We start from the raw sequence: 17,430 nt of genomic DNA on the forward strand, positions 1-17,430 counted from the left end.
GGGTGCAGTTTTCTCTTGCACGGGTTGCACGTTATGAGTTGTCTCCAGAAGCTTCAGCATCAATTCTTGTTGCTTTGCCATCTGCTGTCGACCGAGCCTTAAAGTGCATATGACACGGAAAAATAAAACATGTTAATAATCAAACTAAGAGATGTTCATAACTTTAGAACATTTTTGGCGAAAAAAGTAGTTTGATACGACGACTGGTTTCTGAGATACAGCTGATCAAAGTCGCACTTTTGCCGCTGCGAACGAAATCGTGCGAAAGCGAGATATTGTTGCGTGACGTCATAAAAGGCGCTTCGGTCGTGCGCGAGTGCTGGCAGCAAGCCTTATGCGTAGGAATGGAAAACATTGTAAAACCGGTTTAAGCATAATATTGCATTAAACAGGGGACAAAAAGGAAACAAGTGAAATAAACGGATTTTGATGTTAATTTAAGCTGAAGGCAGATGGCCGCTGTTCGACCTATTATGTCCTATTTAGTTGTGTAATAATAAAACAGTTACTGGGACAGGGTGTTCTTGTTGTTACAGCATTTATGATCGCTAACGTGATACATGAACTTTTGAAAACACGACAGAGACAAACCGTTACTTTAGCATTGTCGTTTTGTCCACTCACAGTTATGTCGTTTCTGCTATACCCTATGGTCTTCCGTTAATTAGGGACAAATAAGCCTTTGATTCGTGACGTCACAATCACAATTTTTTGTGTGATGCAAAACCCTGTCCTGACCTTTACGGTAACGTAATCTGTGGATTCTCCCATGTTTGAAACTATTCGATATCTGCAAAAAAAGGCGCCTTCTCCTATCTATACAATGCATTTTTTCGACGCGAGTGCCTTATGTGATGTCATTTTCTCCTTAGCGCAAAAGGTTTACGATTTTTGGTCGCCGTTACTTTTCGTGCAGTTTTTTACATTTTTTAGTTGACGTAGAACCGTGAAACTTTGGATATATGTTTGTTGTAGATGTACCTTTAGTTTTACGCAAAGTTGTCATGGCCGTGTCATATGCACTTTAATTAAATTTATATGGGGCTCATCTTGGGAACGAATTAAAAGAGTTACCCTGTGTAAAAGTTTGGACAACGGCGGGGCGGGCATGATACATATTGAGAACTATATGTTGGCTTTAAAATTTAAAGCGCTTAGGGAATTATTTTGCGAGGAAACAAAAAATATAACGGGTCTTCAAACTCCATTCTTACACCCAAACAGATTGGAGGCACTATTAAGAGACCGTTTTGCAAAAGAAAAGCGAAAAATTTAAAATGCACTAAAGAGTGATGTTGCTGCTGAAAACCTGCAAGTATGGGAACACTATATGAAGCCTTAAAATTTTCGCAGGATAAAATGTGAGTGACTTTGGTATAAATTATAAATATATTGCAACAAGTATGGTTTCTTGCAGGGCGGTTGGAAATTTTTCCCGATCATCAACACCTGTGCTTGATTTTACACAAGATGACCCTGTTCTAGAAGACATGGTATTTATATATATTTATTTGTGTTTTTATTATTTTAAACAAAGGTACAAATGATGTTTGCAGAGGAGCCTTGAGTAGGTGAAAGAAGATTCAGCAACCCCACCAAGTACATATGTGCCATCAACTTCAAGGCAGGGCATGAAACGGAAACATTCAGATCGATTGGATTTTCAGGTTTGTGTTTTTTAGGTGAAAATGTAATTTATGTCACTCATATTTTTCATATTGTTTCAGGAAAGCATTTCCAGCATGCTTCGCCAAAATATGGAAAGCATTTCAAAATTAACGGCATCCAACACCAGACAAGATGATATATTTACAAGCTTTGGAAATTTTGTTGCTTTGTAGCTTATAGGCCTGCCAAAGAGAGGCATACGAGTTCATGTCTATATATTGTAGGGAATTCGGCTTGTCATGATTGGAAACACTTTAATATTTTGTTTTAACTTGGTCTTCTGAAACTGTTTTCTACTCTTTTACATTTACACCCGTCCTTCTGACGCCATCGCTGGTTGTCTCGCTTGCGTTGCGTCTTTCAACTTGCGCTACTTCTTCTAAGTCCCCTTTGTCGCGTGGTCGCAACGGTTGTCTCTTTGTTTCTCTCTCGTCTTTGATGTATCCCTATATATTTGCGACTGTTTCCACAAATAAACAGATCTTGGTTCTCGGTCTAACAGATCATAATGTGATCTCTCCTAGATCATAGTTTTCGATCTCTCAGATCATGGCTTTTGGTCTCATTTTGTTCTGACAGGACCTGCAGGCAGCATGTTGTCTCACCGGGACTTTCTGGACAGGTTTGATGTTGGGTTCGCGGTGATGCAATTCCATCTACACCTTCAAAATCTTCCGACAAACCAACTGCGACCCTTCAATATACAGAGCATCTGTCATCACAACGTGCTGATTTGATTGAAAATGCATGAGGTGTTTTACTGTATATTCTTTAATGGTTCTTTCTTTTCTCCTTTTCTATTCCCGAATTTTGAATCGTCATGCAGCATGTGTTACCTTATTGTATTCTGTGTTCACTTCTAAACATGAAAATATATCCAAGAAATTGTGTGGTTTATTAAGTGTGAAAAAGAAGAACCGGCATTTGCTTGAATAATGACATGTTTGCCATTAATGGCCCCCAAGCATATTGGAAAGTTCCACATGTCATTAAACTCGTCAGAAATCTTCTTGAGGGCTTAATTGCCTCCGGCGAAATTGTTCTTGCCCGCGCCTTGTATTTTCCAGCTATTCAGAAGCGAGCTTGAGTTCAGTGTTCCTCTACAGGTGTTAATTTACATTAAGCTCTCTTGAACGCCTGACTCAAAAACCTTTATGGTTTTATCGGTGCCCATGCCATTTCATTTCCTTTTATATTGTTCTTTGCGTAGTTGCTTTTTTTTCGCAAAATAAACATGATTTGATTTGATTTGAATTCATCCGTAAGTTTCGACCATTCAAGAGAGTCATTAAACCAAACATGGAACATTTAAATCCAACACTATAAAAATAGATAGGTAGTCTGTATACCCAAAATATTTGGGTAGGTATGGCCTTGAGTTTTGGGTACTTTCCTTGAGAACCCAAAAATTTGTTGGGTATAATGTCGTTTATTCCCATAGACAGGCGTTTTAAAAGTTTGCTTTCGCTTACCAGGCATAACAAAGTTGCATCAATTTCATTTCAATTAGTAAAATCTGCCTTTTTTGCAAAAATAGTAAGGAGAATTTGCTGCTATTTTAACTTAATTTCGACTCCACACATGCTCCTACCAATATTCCAAAAACATTATTGTAATTCCGACAGCCTTCAATTTATGGTTTTTACAAGTTTACTCCGGTTTCGTTCGCACCGCGGCTCCGATTTATATACAATCCCACGTTCTACTAGTATCTACCAAGTTGTATGCGTTGAAAGTTTTTTTTAGTGCAACAAGTTTTCTGGTTTGGGATTTTTTGTATTTTTTAACAATCAAATCAAAAGAGTTGAAATGGAGTATTTTGGTGGTTTGGAAGGGTAAGTGTATGTTTTTTATCCAACGCCACAGGATGAATTTTTATTTTGAAAATAAACCCCAACCCCCTAAGCGCACCTCAGCTTGTAAAAAATGTCATTGGCGAATTTTGGTGAACCGTTCAAAAAAATCAACTGATGCCAGTACCTTAATTCACGTAAAACATTATCCTATTGCTCTCTATTCAATCATCTTCAAATCTTCTCAGCAAGTTTCATTTTCCAATCTGGAGCTCGCGAAGTTATTCCTGATTGACATTGATTTTTACTATAAACTTTTATTCACTTAATCCCACAAAATATTTGGCCACTATCAATATTTTGGGCTGACCTGCAAAAAGTTCCTTATAGCAAATCTTAATCAAATTTTTTTGCGGAATATTGGCAAATTTTCGCAAAAGTGTGAAATATATACCAAATACAACAGTTTTTCCAATCTGTGCTGGCTTCGACACTGACATAATGTAGAAAACAACCCAAGTTAATACTGCAAACCTGTATTGTGTTTTATCAAAAATTTTCAACATACATATACATTCTTACAGGGGTGGTTCACATTCAAGTTTAATAATCACAAATAAACAAGGAGAGGTCTTGTCACAAAATGAAGGGCCTGACACGAATGTTTGGGTGAGAACGTTTATATATGTGATAAACTCCAACATTTTATCAACCTTGATGCCATTTTATCTTTTGTGCATATTTTTTGTACCGCAGAATAAGATGATCCATAGTTTTGCCTTTTTTTCAGCAAATTGGTGTTGAGGAGGTTTGCAAAAGAGTCAACGACATGATCGTAACCGGCAAAAAAAGTGCAGGAATTTCTCCTAACATTAAACTGAAAACCTTGGTAAATTTTTACTTTTTAAAAAAGTTAATTTAAGAACAAATTGTTTTTTGCTTTAAAGGGCCTTTGCCTCAGTGGTGGTGAACAAGAGGCACAAAACAAAAAAATGGTGAAATATTTGAAAGATTCTTATCCTGCTTTATGTGAAAATTTGATCATAAAAACTGATACATTTGGTTCAATTGCAACTGCTTGTACAAATGGTAATCTTTCTTTTGTTTTAGTCAGAACTTCCAGCAATTAACATTAACAAATAATAATGTTTCTAGTTGGTGACAAACTTGTTGATCATTGTGTTGCAGGTGGCATGGTGCTTATATCAGGTACAGGGTCAAACTGTCAGCTTGTTAACCCTGATGGAAGCACTCATAGATGTGGTGGATGGGGCCACATGCTTGGGGATGAAGGATCAGCTTATTGGATTGCTCATCGCGCAATAAAATATGTGTTCGATCATGAAGATAACATGAAAAAATCTCCATTCGATGTAACGTTTGTCAAAGAAGCAATGAACAAATATTTCAAAGTAAGCAGGTTGGTTTTTATAGCAAAAGTTGTGTACAATTATGCATTTCATTTCCAGATACAAAACCAATATGATCTTCTTGATTACCTTTACACCAACTTCAAAAAGTCTTTCTTTGCTGGGTTTTGTAAAGTAATTGCAGTAGAAGGTTAGTAATATTGTAAAACCCAGGCCTGTCCGATGAAAATAGTTGTTTTTCCCTTCAAAGGGGCTAAGGATGAATTATGCCTCCATGTTATGAGTGAAGCTGGGAGACAACTTGCAAAACATGTCACTGCATTAGCACCATTTGTGGACAAGGTTGTATGTTTGTGACACACTGTTTTTTTCCTAGGATTTAGAGGCACCAAGTCAGGGGGGGAGGGGGTATGTCTGAAATCTGTCGTCAAGTGCATTAGATTGTTGTGCTTAAATTTGCCATTGTTACCAAACATGTTGCAACTTTACGAAACAAGTGCCATTTTTATTTGCGTAACTTCAAGAGACTGGGACAAAAGTGCTCTCTTAGTTGCAATAGCATGCACTTTACTCATTGTAAATAATTTTTTGCGCTGCAGAACAAAAATAAGATTACTTTCGTGTTTAAACACATTGCAAAAACGTGCAGAGGCCTACCGGGCTACATCATGTGATTTTTTGTATGTTTTCTGGGCCACATTACACACAACACAATTAATCCATTTGGGCACCATATTTATTCAAGCCTTTTCGTCCAAAGTAAAAGAAACGTACGGAGATGTATGCATCGCCGCAAAATCTCGTATCTGAGTTTTCCATAATGTAATACAATTGTGCAAACCATCATTCATGTTTGTGTTTGTTTCCATTAGCGTAAACAACACGGACGTTCGTACTTTCTTGAGCTTGACCCCAATGTACTGTACCATAACAGCAAAAAATAGAGGAATTTTCTCAGAAATTTAGAACCTCCAAATTACGGTTAACATTAGTTATGACGTCACATTGGGATTGATATGTATGGGATATAAGCTATACCATAATATATGGTGTGCATGTATTAATAACATATTAGCTACATTAAATATTGGTATTGCATAACAATGTGTAGCATTTATGATGTTTTAGTTGTTGCAAGCACAAGATGGTGGACTGCATGTTGTTTGTGTAGGATCTGTGTTCAAAAGTTGGAACTTGCTTCGAAAATGTAAGTGTTGCTTTGTTAGATTTTGACCGTAAGTATTCCCTTAAATTGCTTGCTGGATCTAAATGGGAAAGATTCAAAAACAATTAATGGTTATCTACCGAAAAAAAATTGTGAACTTATTGTTTTTAAGCTTTTGTGGAAACTATGAAATCATCTGGAACAGATTTAAAAGAAATAACCCTTGTTGAATTGACACAGCCCAGTGCAATTGGATCTGCTTCTATTGGAATAAAACATTTCAACTTTAATGTGCCAATGGATTTAACCAAAAATTTTAAGATACTTGATAAAATCAACATTTGATTTGTCTTTAACCATGTTGTTCATATGGATTGCAGTACTGTAATTTGCCTTTTTCATCACACGAGTTATATCCTTGTCATTTTAAAGTTTTTCTGTGGCAACTGAAGGAAACCTAGTGTTTATGTGTGGAAGTATGGACGGTGTGTTGGATTCGTACCACTAGGTGTTGTGGTCACTTTTTGGTTTTCTAAAATGTTCTGTGCAATTGTGATCATATTTTCGATATATGTGCCTTATTGCATTTTAATTTAAATAAAATTTGTCATCAATTTTGTTCTAATATTTATGTCCTAGTAGGCGAGGCAGTATCATATAATTTAGCCTTTTATGGTTTAATTGTATCAAATTTGTGATGTTTTTGTCTTGAATGAAAATTTTGTTTTATTTTAGAACTCCAGGTGTTTCATACATAAAACTTTCAAGGTGTTTCATACAAAAAAAACTTTCAAGGTGTTTCATACATAAAACTTTCAAGGTGTTTCATACATAAAACTTTCAAGGTGTTTCATACATAAAACTTTCAAGGTGTTTCATACATAAAACTTTCAAGGCGTTTCATACATAAAACTTTCAAGGTGTTTCATACATAAAACTTTCAAGGTGTTTCATACAAAAAAAACTTTCAAGGTGTTTCATACATAAAACTTTCAAGGTGTTTCATACATAAAACTTTCAAGGTGTTTTATACAAAAAAAGCTTTCAAGGTGTTTCATACATAAAACTTTCAAGGTGTTTCATACATAAAACTTTCGTCCACACAGTTGCCACTCAAAAATAGAATAAATCGTAGACACAGTGTTGCCAGATTTTTTTCACCAAAAGCGCCAAATTTTAAGTGTCAACACGCCCAAAAGCGCCAATTTCTGCAAAAACAACATGCCCAAATGCGCCCAATGTTAATGAAGTTTACACATATCAGTTATGTACATCAATGGTCATTTTATGCTTATGGTTGAACACTTAAACCGTAAACTAAACCGTTCGTCCAATCCCTCGGCAGTGGTTATAGTTTTGGAAGTTGCACACGTGATAGAAGTTGCACACGTGATTGGCGCAACCGTGTTACCCGACAGTCTACGGTTTGCATTAAATAATACAAAACGCTTCGAAACTGGTATTCAAACAATCACATAGTTTCCATAGCTTCATATTTTGAAATAGGCTACTGTCATGTGCATTCACATTGCTAGCTCTTATGGTCTGTTGTAACCCATTAGGCATTGAAATTTGGATGCTTTCCAGGTAAAAAGGATCTCTCCCAGTTTTAGTGAGATGAATAAATCTTATTTTCGCCGATATAGATTTTTTATTTGTTGCTTGCGGAATTAACTTATTGGAAGATCAGTTTATCAAAGTGGGGCTTAAAAGAAACGTTACTTCCTTAAAATGTGTCTACTAAGCGAAAATAAACATTAGCGATTGTTGATACCACAACAGAGTCTCTGTGAGGATCCAACCCGTTGGCAAGGTCTCCCTTCCTAGCGACTCGCAACATTACAAAGCTCACACTCAGTGAAGCGAGAACAATTATCTGTGTTTTTCCGCATCGCAGCACAAAGGTTAACCACAAATACAGTGGCACAGCAAAGGGAAGAATGCCTTGCTTCGGTTCCAACGCATTTTCAGTAACCATTTACTAAAGGTCGTTCCTAATAAAGCTCACGCAGTTCGGTTTCGCCTCGTTTAACTTATATTGTGAGAAACGCATTGTCACAAAACATTAATTTCTGTGGTTAGGAAAAAGCTTATAGGTTTACATGGCAACGCAAAATCACACAATGTGTGGTTGTGGTAACAGCACAAATGCTCTAAACCCAACAAATGATTGACAACAAAGTTATTTGTAAATATTTTTTGTTTTTTAAAATCGTATTTTTTTTCTGGTAAAGGCTTCGTTTCCTTTTTGAAGTTCAAACAAAATCATTTGAAGCGAATCACAACGTCAGTACATGTAAGGAAGGCGCCGTTGTTGCCATAACAGCCACCTGTGGTCGACGATAAACCCCGTGTCCTGAACAAAAAAAGGTGGAAAAAAGGTGATATTTGACAGAAATTGGCCATTCTGCAGGTGTTCCTTGTCACTTCTACGTATGCAGATGTAGAGCTGGAGTTGCCAGAATTTGGATTTTTGGGTTTCACGCTATTCACAAATTATTATATTTTATTAGTTTAAAGTCAAGCAACGCAGAAAAATGAAAGCCTTTGTCTTTCTCTTGTGTTTGTCTGTTTTCGTCCACGTGCAAGGCGGAAAATCACCAAAAGGTAACGAATGCTGTAATCTTATTAAGTACCGATATTTCAATCAAAGATTTTTGTAGAGAGAAAAAAACGAAATCCAGAAAACTTGATCCGTGAGGTTGTGATGACGGAAGCTTTTAAGAATGCGATTGTCGGGAAACATAATATGGTTCGTTCGAATGTTTCATCTGGTGATATGAAAGCTATGACATGGAACAATGGACTCCAAGATTTCGCCACAAACCACGTTAGGTGAATTAACACCAAGTTCCAATGCTGCATGCTGTGTTTACAACAATTTATTGTCACAGAAACTGTCGCTTCGAGCACACGGTTGGTGGCCAGACCTCTGAGTTTCCGTCCATAGGCGAAAATTTAGCACTGTTTATAATTCAAAAAGATTCCTTCCAAGATAAGGGTGTAGTTGGTGCCAGCGACGCGTGGGCAAACGAGGTAATCGTTTACTAAGCCAAAAAAATCCACAACACTAAAAACAATCTATTCCGGGTTTAGATGATGTACTTTGATTATCCTACTTTGACTTGCGCATCAGGTAAACAATGCGGCCATTACACTCAAATGGTTTGGGCATCGTCATATAAAGTAGGCTGTGCGGCAGCGTTTTGCTCCAGGTAAGTTAAAGGATAAATTATGTTGACGAAATTCATCAGGAATAATTTTGCAGAGACAACAACACTGACAGCCTTCTAGTTTCATGTAATTACGGACCAGCCGGCAAGTACGTAAAAATATATATCACTTGTAAGCAACAAATTTACCAATAGCTGATTTGTGAACAGCGTCATCGACTCATCAATTGGTCAAATTGGGGCCCCTTATCAAACTTCTTCCACCCCATGCTCGATATGTGAATCCTCGGGTGATGTTTGCGTCAGTGGACTTTGCGCGAACACTGCAAGGGGCGACGCCATTCCTACAACTCAACCCCCGACCGCATCTGAAACCCCATCTCAACCCTCGACCCCATCTCAACCCTCGACCCCATCTCAATCTTCGACCCCACCTCAACCCTCGACCCTATCTCAACCCTCGACCCCATCTCAACCCCTAACCCCATCTCAATCTTCGACCCCACCTCAACCCTCGACCCCATCTCAACCCTCGACCCCATCTCAACCCTCGACCCCATCTCAACCCTCGACCCCATCTCAACCCTCGACCACATCTCAATCTTCGACCCCACCTCAACCCTCGACCCTATCTCAACCCTCGACCCCACCTCAACCCCTGACCCCATCTCAATCTTCGACCCCACCTCAACCCTCGACCCCATCTCAACCCTCGACCCCATCTCAATCTTCGCCCCCATCTCAATCTTCGACCCCATCTCAACCCTCGACCCCACCTCAACCCTCGACCCCACCTCAACCCATGACCCCATCTCAATCTTCGACCCCATCTCAACCCTCGACCCCACCTCAACCCTCGACCCCACCTCAACCCTCGACCCCACCTCAACCCTCGACCCCATCTCAATCTTCGCCCCCATCTCAATCTTCGACCCCATCTCAACCCTCGACCCCATCTCAACCCTCGACCCCATCTCAACCCATGACCCCATCTCAACCCTCGACCCCATCTCAACCCATGACCCCATCTCAACCCATGACCCCATCTCAACCCTCGACCCCATCTCAACCCATGACCCCATCTCAACCCATGACCCCTGACAGCACAACATTGGACCCAATGGCAACAACAGCAAGCCCGGTGTTTACTTCCACAATGGAAGGTAAGTAGATGATGAAAGTTGATTTAATTTCTATTGCGGGAAAATTCATTTTGTGCAGAAACGTCGCCTCCAACCACGGAACAATCACCTTGTCAACCAGAGCTATCTTTGAGGTAAATTTGAACCATTCAGTTCACATGCATTTGCATGCAGTATTTCCAAACATTTGGCTTTTTATTTGATTATCCCTTTTCAGAGAATGGAGAACATCGTTTGAAATATGGAAAATCGAATTTACCAAATGGACGAATGCCTTTGGATGCAAACAAAACCTCTAATGTGGTTGCTTCCAAATGTACAATTTTGCGATGCACTATTTTACCACGCTTGTAGTAGATGCTTATGTATTCGCACTTGAAAATAAACTGTTTCGACAAAAGGCCGTGTGCACTTGTATAAAGTTACAAGGGACATTCTAGCATAGGATGCCTGGCTGTTGTTTCATCTCTTTCAGCGCAAATGATGCAATAGTGAAGGAAAGTACATCTATGTGAGCAAACGCCCCTTTCATTCCAAGACTTACACAATAACACCTTGCTTTCAACATACTCAAAATCAATGTCACCATCATAGATAAGACGAGCAACTTCTTCCTCACATTTCAACTTGGTGGAAGTTGATGCAAGGGATGGTGTCGCCTGTAAAAATAATGTAATATTGTTGTCCATGGAAACCATGAAACTTGTTTCTTACCCTCGAATCCGGTATGACGCAGTTAACCAACATTCTCAGCAACTTCGATGTTTGGCATTCTTTACCAGCGGCCGAGTTGCGACTGCGGGAAATCATCTCATACTTTGAAGTGGCGGTTTTAAACATCTCAACCGCATCTTTCCATTGCATGATGGGTAATAAATGATGAATTAACTTCATGACGTCACACAAGAATTTATGATCTCTGTGGCAGAGCTGTGGCTGTTTTAGCTTTTGGGCGAACTCGGCAACAAACGTTCCATAGCTTGTAGAACGCGTCGCATTGTAAAGTTGACTCGAACTTCGTTGTTTTGGTAATACGTCATCAACATAAGATGAACTTGACCTTTCACCTCTATGGAAAGATGCGTAATCTTCATCACGCGAACGATGTTGGAAGATTTCACCTGAGGTTCTCTCATCAATGTATTCACGCTGCTCACGAGATTGTGGATGAAAACCTGACGTGATACGTTGGGTTGATTCACTAGCATCGTAAGGTTCGTGATCGAGATATTCATCCGAAGAAGAAGTGCTGTAGTCATCACTATCATCATACGGATCGTTCATCGAAAAATCACGGAAGCCATGAATCATTTTCTGATCCAACATACGATGGTGAGGATGGGGAAATCCCCTGGGCATAAGTGGGGCTCTATGCCTTGGTAACATCATGTAGGGGTTAGGTGGTCTTGCAAACTGTGGGTGACGGTAAAATTGAGGGAGCATTCGTGGGTAAAATTGTGGATTTCGAAAACCAGGAACCATCATCGGTCTGGGCATCGGTGGTGCGCGAAGTGTATTATGGGTAATTCCATATAGAGGTTTACCAACAGTCGGCATTCTAACATCTAGTGAAGCATCGTGCATTCCAGAACAACGTGGTCGTGACGTAATAATGACGTCATCAGGCGGGGATATCGATCTGACAACTGATGAGGTTGTGGAGACGTTGCCTTTTGCTTGATAAACATTTTCCAGTGATTTCTGGTACAATTGAGCAACGTCAGACATATCATGCGACCTGGTTTGAATTATTTTCATGTTCTTATCCACCAAAGCTTGGATATCAACAGACAGAATGCCGTCCAACGAACGTGGGTCAAATTTGTTACATTTATTTTCATTTACTGGTTCTATCTTATCAGCTTTGTGGATCTCTTCGGTAACTTGTGGTATATTGTGGTCATCAGCGTCTGTATCCGTTTTTTCTTTGGTTTCCAACCGGTCTGGTTGCGGGCAATCCCCTCTTTCTGTGTCGTCGTTATCTTCTGATGATGTCAAAGACTTGTTTTCACAATTGAACTCATAACAATACCCGTTCGAACTTTCAGTTGGAAGTAAATCCTTCGGGCTCGCGGTGTCACTCATTGTGATGTCACAATTATCCGGCGTGCTTGTTTGTGTCTCTGTTTCTTTTAACTGTGACGTGTCAATTACGCGGCGAAGTTGAAAGCGCTTGAAAGACTCTTTATTGTTCCGATCGAAGTGTTTAACAAGGGATTCAACTGTTTGCAAAAAGTGATCTCTTTTGTCGCTGGCCGATCTTTCTGTGCTGCTCGATTTACTAGAAAGGCTTTGTGACGTCACACTACTGTTTTCCAATAATACTTGCAGAATTTCATCAGTTTTGTAAAATTGGAAATCGTCACCAATCGATGACGCAATGAAGGCAGCTGCGTCCTTTGGGGGAATTACCCGACAACCAGGCGTGGTTAAAGGAAATGATTCTATATCGTTGATGACGTCATCATCATCCGACGATGAAGGTATACTTGTGGAGTCTTCGTAAAAGTTGCCTATGTCGGTTGCTTCATAATTATCTTTAGTGTCTTCTCCATTGTTTTGATCCCTAATAAGGAATCAAACATTTTTAAACTCGTTAAACTGACTGCATTAATTATTCTGTTACTAGTAAACCGTTTGTTCTTTGATTATCAGTTTGTAACTCAATCCATGATACTTTTCATTTAAGTTGACAGCTTTTATCCGACGATCCATAGCTTTAATTCATAAATAGGTGCTATGGTGTCTCTTTCACTTATATATTTCACAAATGTTAGTCGGCCAAATAAAATGGTAAATCAGCTCTTAACACAAAACTAATTGAAACAACAAAGTGGCAACTTTCGCCCGATCGAACCACTGTCAGTACTAAGTTACATAGTGTTGCAACGAATGCCCTTAGGTCATATATAAAGTGGTTAGACAAAAATCCAGTAAAGCCACTTTTAGTAAAAGGTCTGTTGATATTTCTGTTGTCAAATATTTTTTAAGGCCGAAATGATGGTGGACATTAATTCGTGTGTAATTCTAACAAAGCAAATAACCAACTCTGCGGCTCTGGCAACACCAAAGTACTTACTTGTCACCAGAAGTTTGGTATTGGGTAAGATCATCCATTTCTACCAGTAGCTGATTGTCTACAGAAACTCCTGAACACAAAACATAATACGTTGCTACTTGTTCAAACTGCTGTAAGTTGCACTGCGGTCACTTTGCCCCTGGAGGAACAGGCGTGGTCGCATAGTTAAAACGTAACACAACTTCTTTTTACAAAACCACATGTATTTATTTCTGCCTTCCTCTGTTATACAAATATTGAAGTTACAAAATCATCAAGCTTTCCTTCTGACCTGTTATGATAGAGATTGCTTGTTTGAGATTTCCAGATGGTATTGTTACATCATTATTTGTCCCGCGATGTACAACTCGAACAGCGTCATTATTGCGCCGCTTCACGAAAATCATGTGTTGGCAATCACCCATTATGTCATTATTTTAGAATTATCGATTCCATTCTAATTGTCTGTTAGAGCCACAAACGTTTGTGACCATCAGTTCCCACGCAGCTTGTTTAGCGTCAAACCTGTAGCGACAGGAGTGATCGCAATTTCAAAACTAATGACGCTTTCGGTTAACGCCCATCACGTCATAATTCACGTTTGTGACGTCGAAGATTACAAACGAACTTTCCTACAGGTATTTAAGAATAGTTTGTTTAAAACATTTTTTTGTCCAAGCGTAAGAATAACGCTTTGGTTTCGGCTAAATGATGATTTTGTATTCAAAAGGGTAACTTTATTAGGTAACAGTCAAACGTGACCTCAGTAACATTTTCGTAATACTGTTGAGTTAAATTAGCCGAAATCAACTGAGGGGTTAGGGTCGAGGTGACAACAAACCTGACATCACACCATACTTTATTAACAACAAAATTCCGTAGTCAAATTAAGTTGAAAGTCATGGTTAAAAACACAGTAAAACGAAATGAATATTTAACTCACAAAATCAATGTAAAAGTAGTTTAGTAAAAGGTACAAAAATTGTACATACAAATAATATCAAAAAATTATTAAAAAACAACACAATGTTATTTGGGTGCAACAAGACCAATGAGGACAATTGCTTGTCTCGCTTTTTTAAACAAAAAATCATTTCTTCCGGTAAATAACAACTAGGTTGCTATCGGCAACTGCTACAATGCATTTTCCATCTTCACTGACACAAACATCATTGAAGATTGATCCATTTCTAAGCTCCGGTACTTTTCCACTGTTAATCGTGCATGCTGGAAAAGTGATGACATGGTTTGGATTTACAACTGATAGTGGCACGGGACATTTTGATGAATCCCTTCTCTGTATAGAACTTGCAACATTGTATATCCACAAATTTCCTTTTTCATCCCCAGCAACAACATGCTTATGCTTCTTACAACAATCCAAATTTATATAACACTGCTTTGTCATAGACCACTTAAGTTCACAGTCTATTTTCACAGCAACTGTGCTTTTATTTTGTTTGATTGCTTTTGAAATGTCAGTTTTTACTGATGAAAAATTCCACAAGAAAATGACACCTTGCTGTGCACATTTGGATACAATCCAAGAGGGGGGCATTATTGACAGTGCATCAACAATGCGTACTTCTGGATTCACAAATGGAAAGGTTATTTCACACAAAGTTTTCACAGTATTGCTATAGTTGTTAGTAAAACCATTTGTTTCCCAACAGTATAAACCATGTTCTGTAGCACAAAGAAGGTGTAGTCCTGCATCTGGAACCAACAATTTTAATGGTGTCTCTTGAATACCTTCAAAAACTATCAGCTTTTTCCAAGAAAATTTGTACTCCGGGGTTGTCGGAACATCAATATCCAACAAAAAAATTTTTGATCTTCTATCAGCTGACAAAAGATGTGTTTGACCAGTCGGAGAAAAAACCAGGGATTGAACAGGAGCTGAATGAGTTTTTATTCGACCGTAGCAAATATCTTGTTCAGGATGGATCAAATGGATGAAACCTAGACAACCACCAGCAACCAAAATATTGCTAAACTTATTTTCAAAATACATTGTCGTCCATGCAAGAGTAAAGAATTCTTCATTGGGTTGCTGAAATTTAGACTCTACCTTTCCTGTTTCACAATTAATCAGACAAATACTTTCCCCTCCACATGTTGCAACCATGTTTGTTGATTTTTTATTTATGTTCGGTTCAAATTCACAACACCAAATCTGTGTTGCAAAATCCTTACTCCCTGAATGTTGACTGTGGCATTGCAGGGCAAATGATACAGAATAATCACATTCTGCACCCACAAATTTCTGAGCTTTACTGCTGGGTCCATCATGGCTGCAATCAGACTTGTGTTTACAAACCTGAATACTTCTGACATTGTTTGTCAAAGTTTGTAGAAAGCTTTGCTCTGGGCATACAAGTTTATACTGCAGAAACTCTTTCGCCAATCTATTAATCCTCCAGTGACGATATTCCTTCAGGGAATTCGGACCGTGTCGAACTTTTTCAATTGCTTTTTTAACAAATTGCTCCATTAATACTTCTCTGCTCACATGTTTTAGTTTCTTTCCAAACTCCAAAGAATTCCACAATTTTTCCATTTGAAAAATTAGTCCTTTAGTATAATGCGAACCAAACTTTTCACGATTGTCAATTCGCTTTCCATTAATAAATTGTAGGTTTTCCAGCAAAAAAATGACCTTGTAGTTGTCATCTATTGTAAGTGCCACATTACCTTCTATGTCCAGTTCAATAAGTTCTTTGAACTGATTAATCCAAGTTACTGCTTTAATGCAATTTTTAGACAAGTCCAAATACTGAAGTTTGGGTAGCTTAATGTCATCGGGTATGCATGAAAGCCTGTTTCCAGAAAGGTTTAATTCAACCAGTGACGTCAAACAGTTAAAAACATCTGGAAGCAAGTCGGTATCGTATAATCCCAAATTGGTTAGATTCAGTTCTTCAATTTGGGAAAGCTTTTGGCAAAAACTAATCGACAACAAGTAATCCTTATCCAGTTTTTGCTCCCAATTTGGTTTTGAAGACATTATCAGGACAAAAATTACACGTTACAATACCACGAGATTTGCAAAGTCTACGAACTCCCGCCAATTGACAAACTTTAAACGTAAACTCCTTTGCCGCTTTACAAAGTAGCTTGAAAAAGAGTAATCCACGTTCAATCTTTGTTAACTGGCTTTTTTTGCCAAAGAACACACTTACGACTCAGAAAAGAAAACAACACTGCTGCATTTTCATTTCACAAGATGTGCTGCAATTTTGTAACAACAAATTTTGTCATTTGTACAAAATACCACACGTTTATGTTGACATAAACACTAGACTGCACAATACCACGTTATGCATCTTTAAAATGTCATGTTGCGAACAAATAGCATGAACATGACATATATTAATTAATTTACTAAAATTAAGATTATCATAACAACCCGAATAGGGTTAGGGTTAGGGTTAGGGTTAGGGTTAGGGTTAGGGTTAGGGTTAGGGTTAGGGTTAGGGTTAGGGTTAGGGTTAGGGTTAGGGTTAGGGTTAGGGTTAGGGTTAGGGTTAGGGTTAGGGTTAGGGTTAGGGGTTAGGGTTAGGGTTAGGGTTAGGGTTAGGGTTAGGGTTAGGGTTAGGGTTAGGGTTAGGGTTAGGGTTAGGGTTAGGGTTAGGGTTAGGGTTAGGGTTAGGGTTAGGGTTAGGGTTAGGGTTAGGGTTAGGGTTAGGGTTAGGGTTAGGGTTAGGGTTAGGGTTAGGGTTAGGGTTAGGGTTAGGGTTAGGGTTAGGGTTAGGGTTAGGGTTAGGGTTAGGGTTAGGGTTAGGGTTAGGGTTAGGGTTAGGGTTAGGGTTAGGGTTAGGGTTAGGGTTAGGGTTAGGGTTAGGGTTAGGGTTAGGGTTAGGGTTAGGGTTAGGGTTAGGGTTAGGGTTAGGGTTAGGGTTAGGGTTAGGGTTAGGGTTAGGGTTAGGGTTAGGGTTAGGGTTAGGGTTAGGGTTAGGGTTAGGGTTAGGGTTAGGGTTAGGGTTAGGGTTAGGGTTAGGGTTAGGGTTAGGGTTAGGGTTAGGGTTAGGGTTAGGGTTAGGGTTAGGGTTAGGGTTAGG

At 38.9% G+C, this 17,430-nt stretch overlaps 4 protein-coding genes across 5 annotated transcripts; 2 read left to right on the forward strand and 2 right to left on the reverse strand.

The window, feature by feature from the left end:
* The first annotated feature begins 3,354 nt into the window (after positions 1–3,354).
* LOC145902756 (N-acetyl-D-glucosamine kinase-like) lies at positions 3,355–6,610 on the forward strand. Its single transcript, XM_082990859.1, has 9 exons — positions 3,355–3,503; positions 4,046–4,130; positions 4,252–4,350; positions 4,409–4,550; positions 4,650–4,873; positions 4,931–5,021; positions 5,082–5,173; positions 5,960–6,038; positions 6,169–6,610. Exons 1-9 carry the CDS (start codon positions 3,478–3,480, stop codon positions 6,339–6,341), a joined length of 1,011 nt encoding a protein of 336 aa, XP_082846985.1. The 5' UTR covers positions 3,355–3,477; the 3' UTR covers positions 6,342–6,610.
* A 1,639-nt stretch (positions 6,611–8,249) lies between these two features.
* Positions 8,250–10,705, forward strand: LOC145900946 (uncharacterized). Of its 2 annotated transcripts, XM_082988896.1 has the most exons (9): positions 8,250–8,377; positions 8,510–8,603; positions 8,660–8,831; positions 8,891–9,032; positions 9,093–9,211; positions 9,265–9,318; positions 9,380–10,332; positions 10,391–10,445; positions 10,529–10,705. In XM_082988896.1, exons 2-9 carry the CDS (start codon positions 8,534–8,536, stop codon positions 10,608–10,610), a joined length of 1,647 nt encoding a protein of 548 aa, XP_082845022.1. In that variant the 5' UTR covers positions 8,250–8,377; positions 8,510–8,533; the 3' UTR covers positions 10,611–10,705. The 2 variants fall into 2 exon arrangements, with proteins under 2 accessions (XP_082845022.1, XP_082845021.1); XM_082988895.1 differs by lacking the exon at positions 8,250–8,377 and having other exon boundaries at positions 8,403–8,603.
* On the reverse strand, positions 10,615–13,794 carry LOC145891488 (uncharacterized). The gene is made up of 4 exons (XM_082981932.1): positions 13,662–13,794; positions 13,391–13,460; positions 11,026–12,877; positions 10,615–10,970 (listed from the first exon to the last, which is right to left on the reverse strand). Exons 1-4 carry the CDS (start codon positions 13,792–13,794, stop codon positions 10,734–10,736), a joined length of 2,292 nt encoding a protein of 763 aa, XP_082838058.1. The 3' UTR covers positions 10,615–10,733.
* Positions 13,795–14,336: 542 nt separating this feature from the next.
* Positions 14,337–16,422, reverse strand: LOC145906793 (leucine-rich repeat and WD repeat-containing protein 1-like). The gene has a single exon (XM_082994246.1). It carries the CDS (start codon positions 16,374–16,376, stop codon positions 14,460–14,462), a length of 1,917 nt encoding a protein of 638 aa, XP_082850372.1. The 5' UTR covers positions 16,377–16,422; the 3' UTR covers positions 14,337–14,459.
* Between the last annotated feature and the right edge of the window lie 1,008 nt (positions 16,423–17,430).

Source organism: Ascidia mentula, chromosome 1, assembly GCF_947561715.1.
Source record: "Ascidia mentula chromosome 1, kaAscMent1.1, whole genome shotgun sequence".
NCBI lineage: Eukaryota > Metazoa > Chordata > Ascidiacea > Phlebobranchia > Ascidiidae > Ascidia > Ascidia mentula.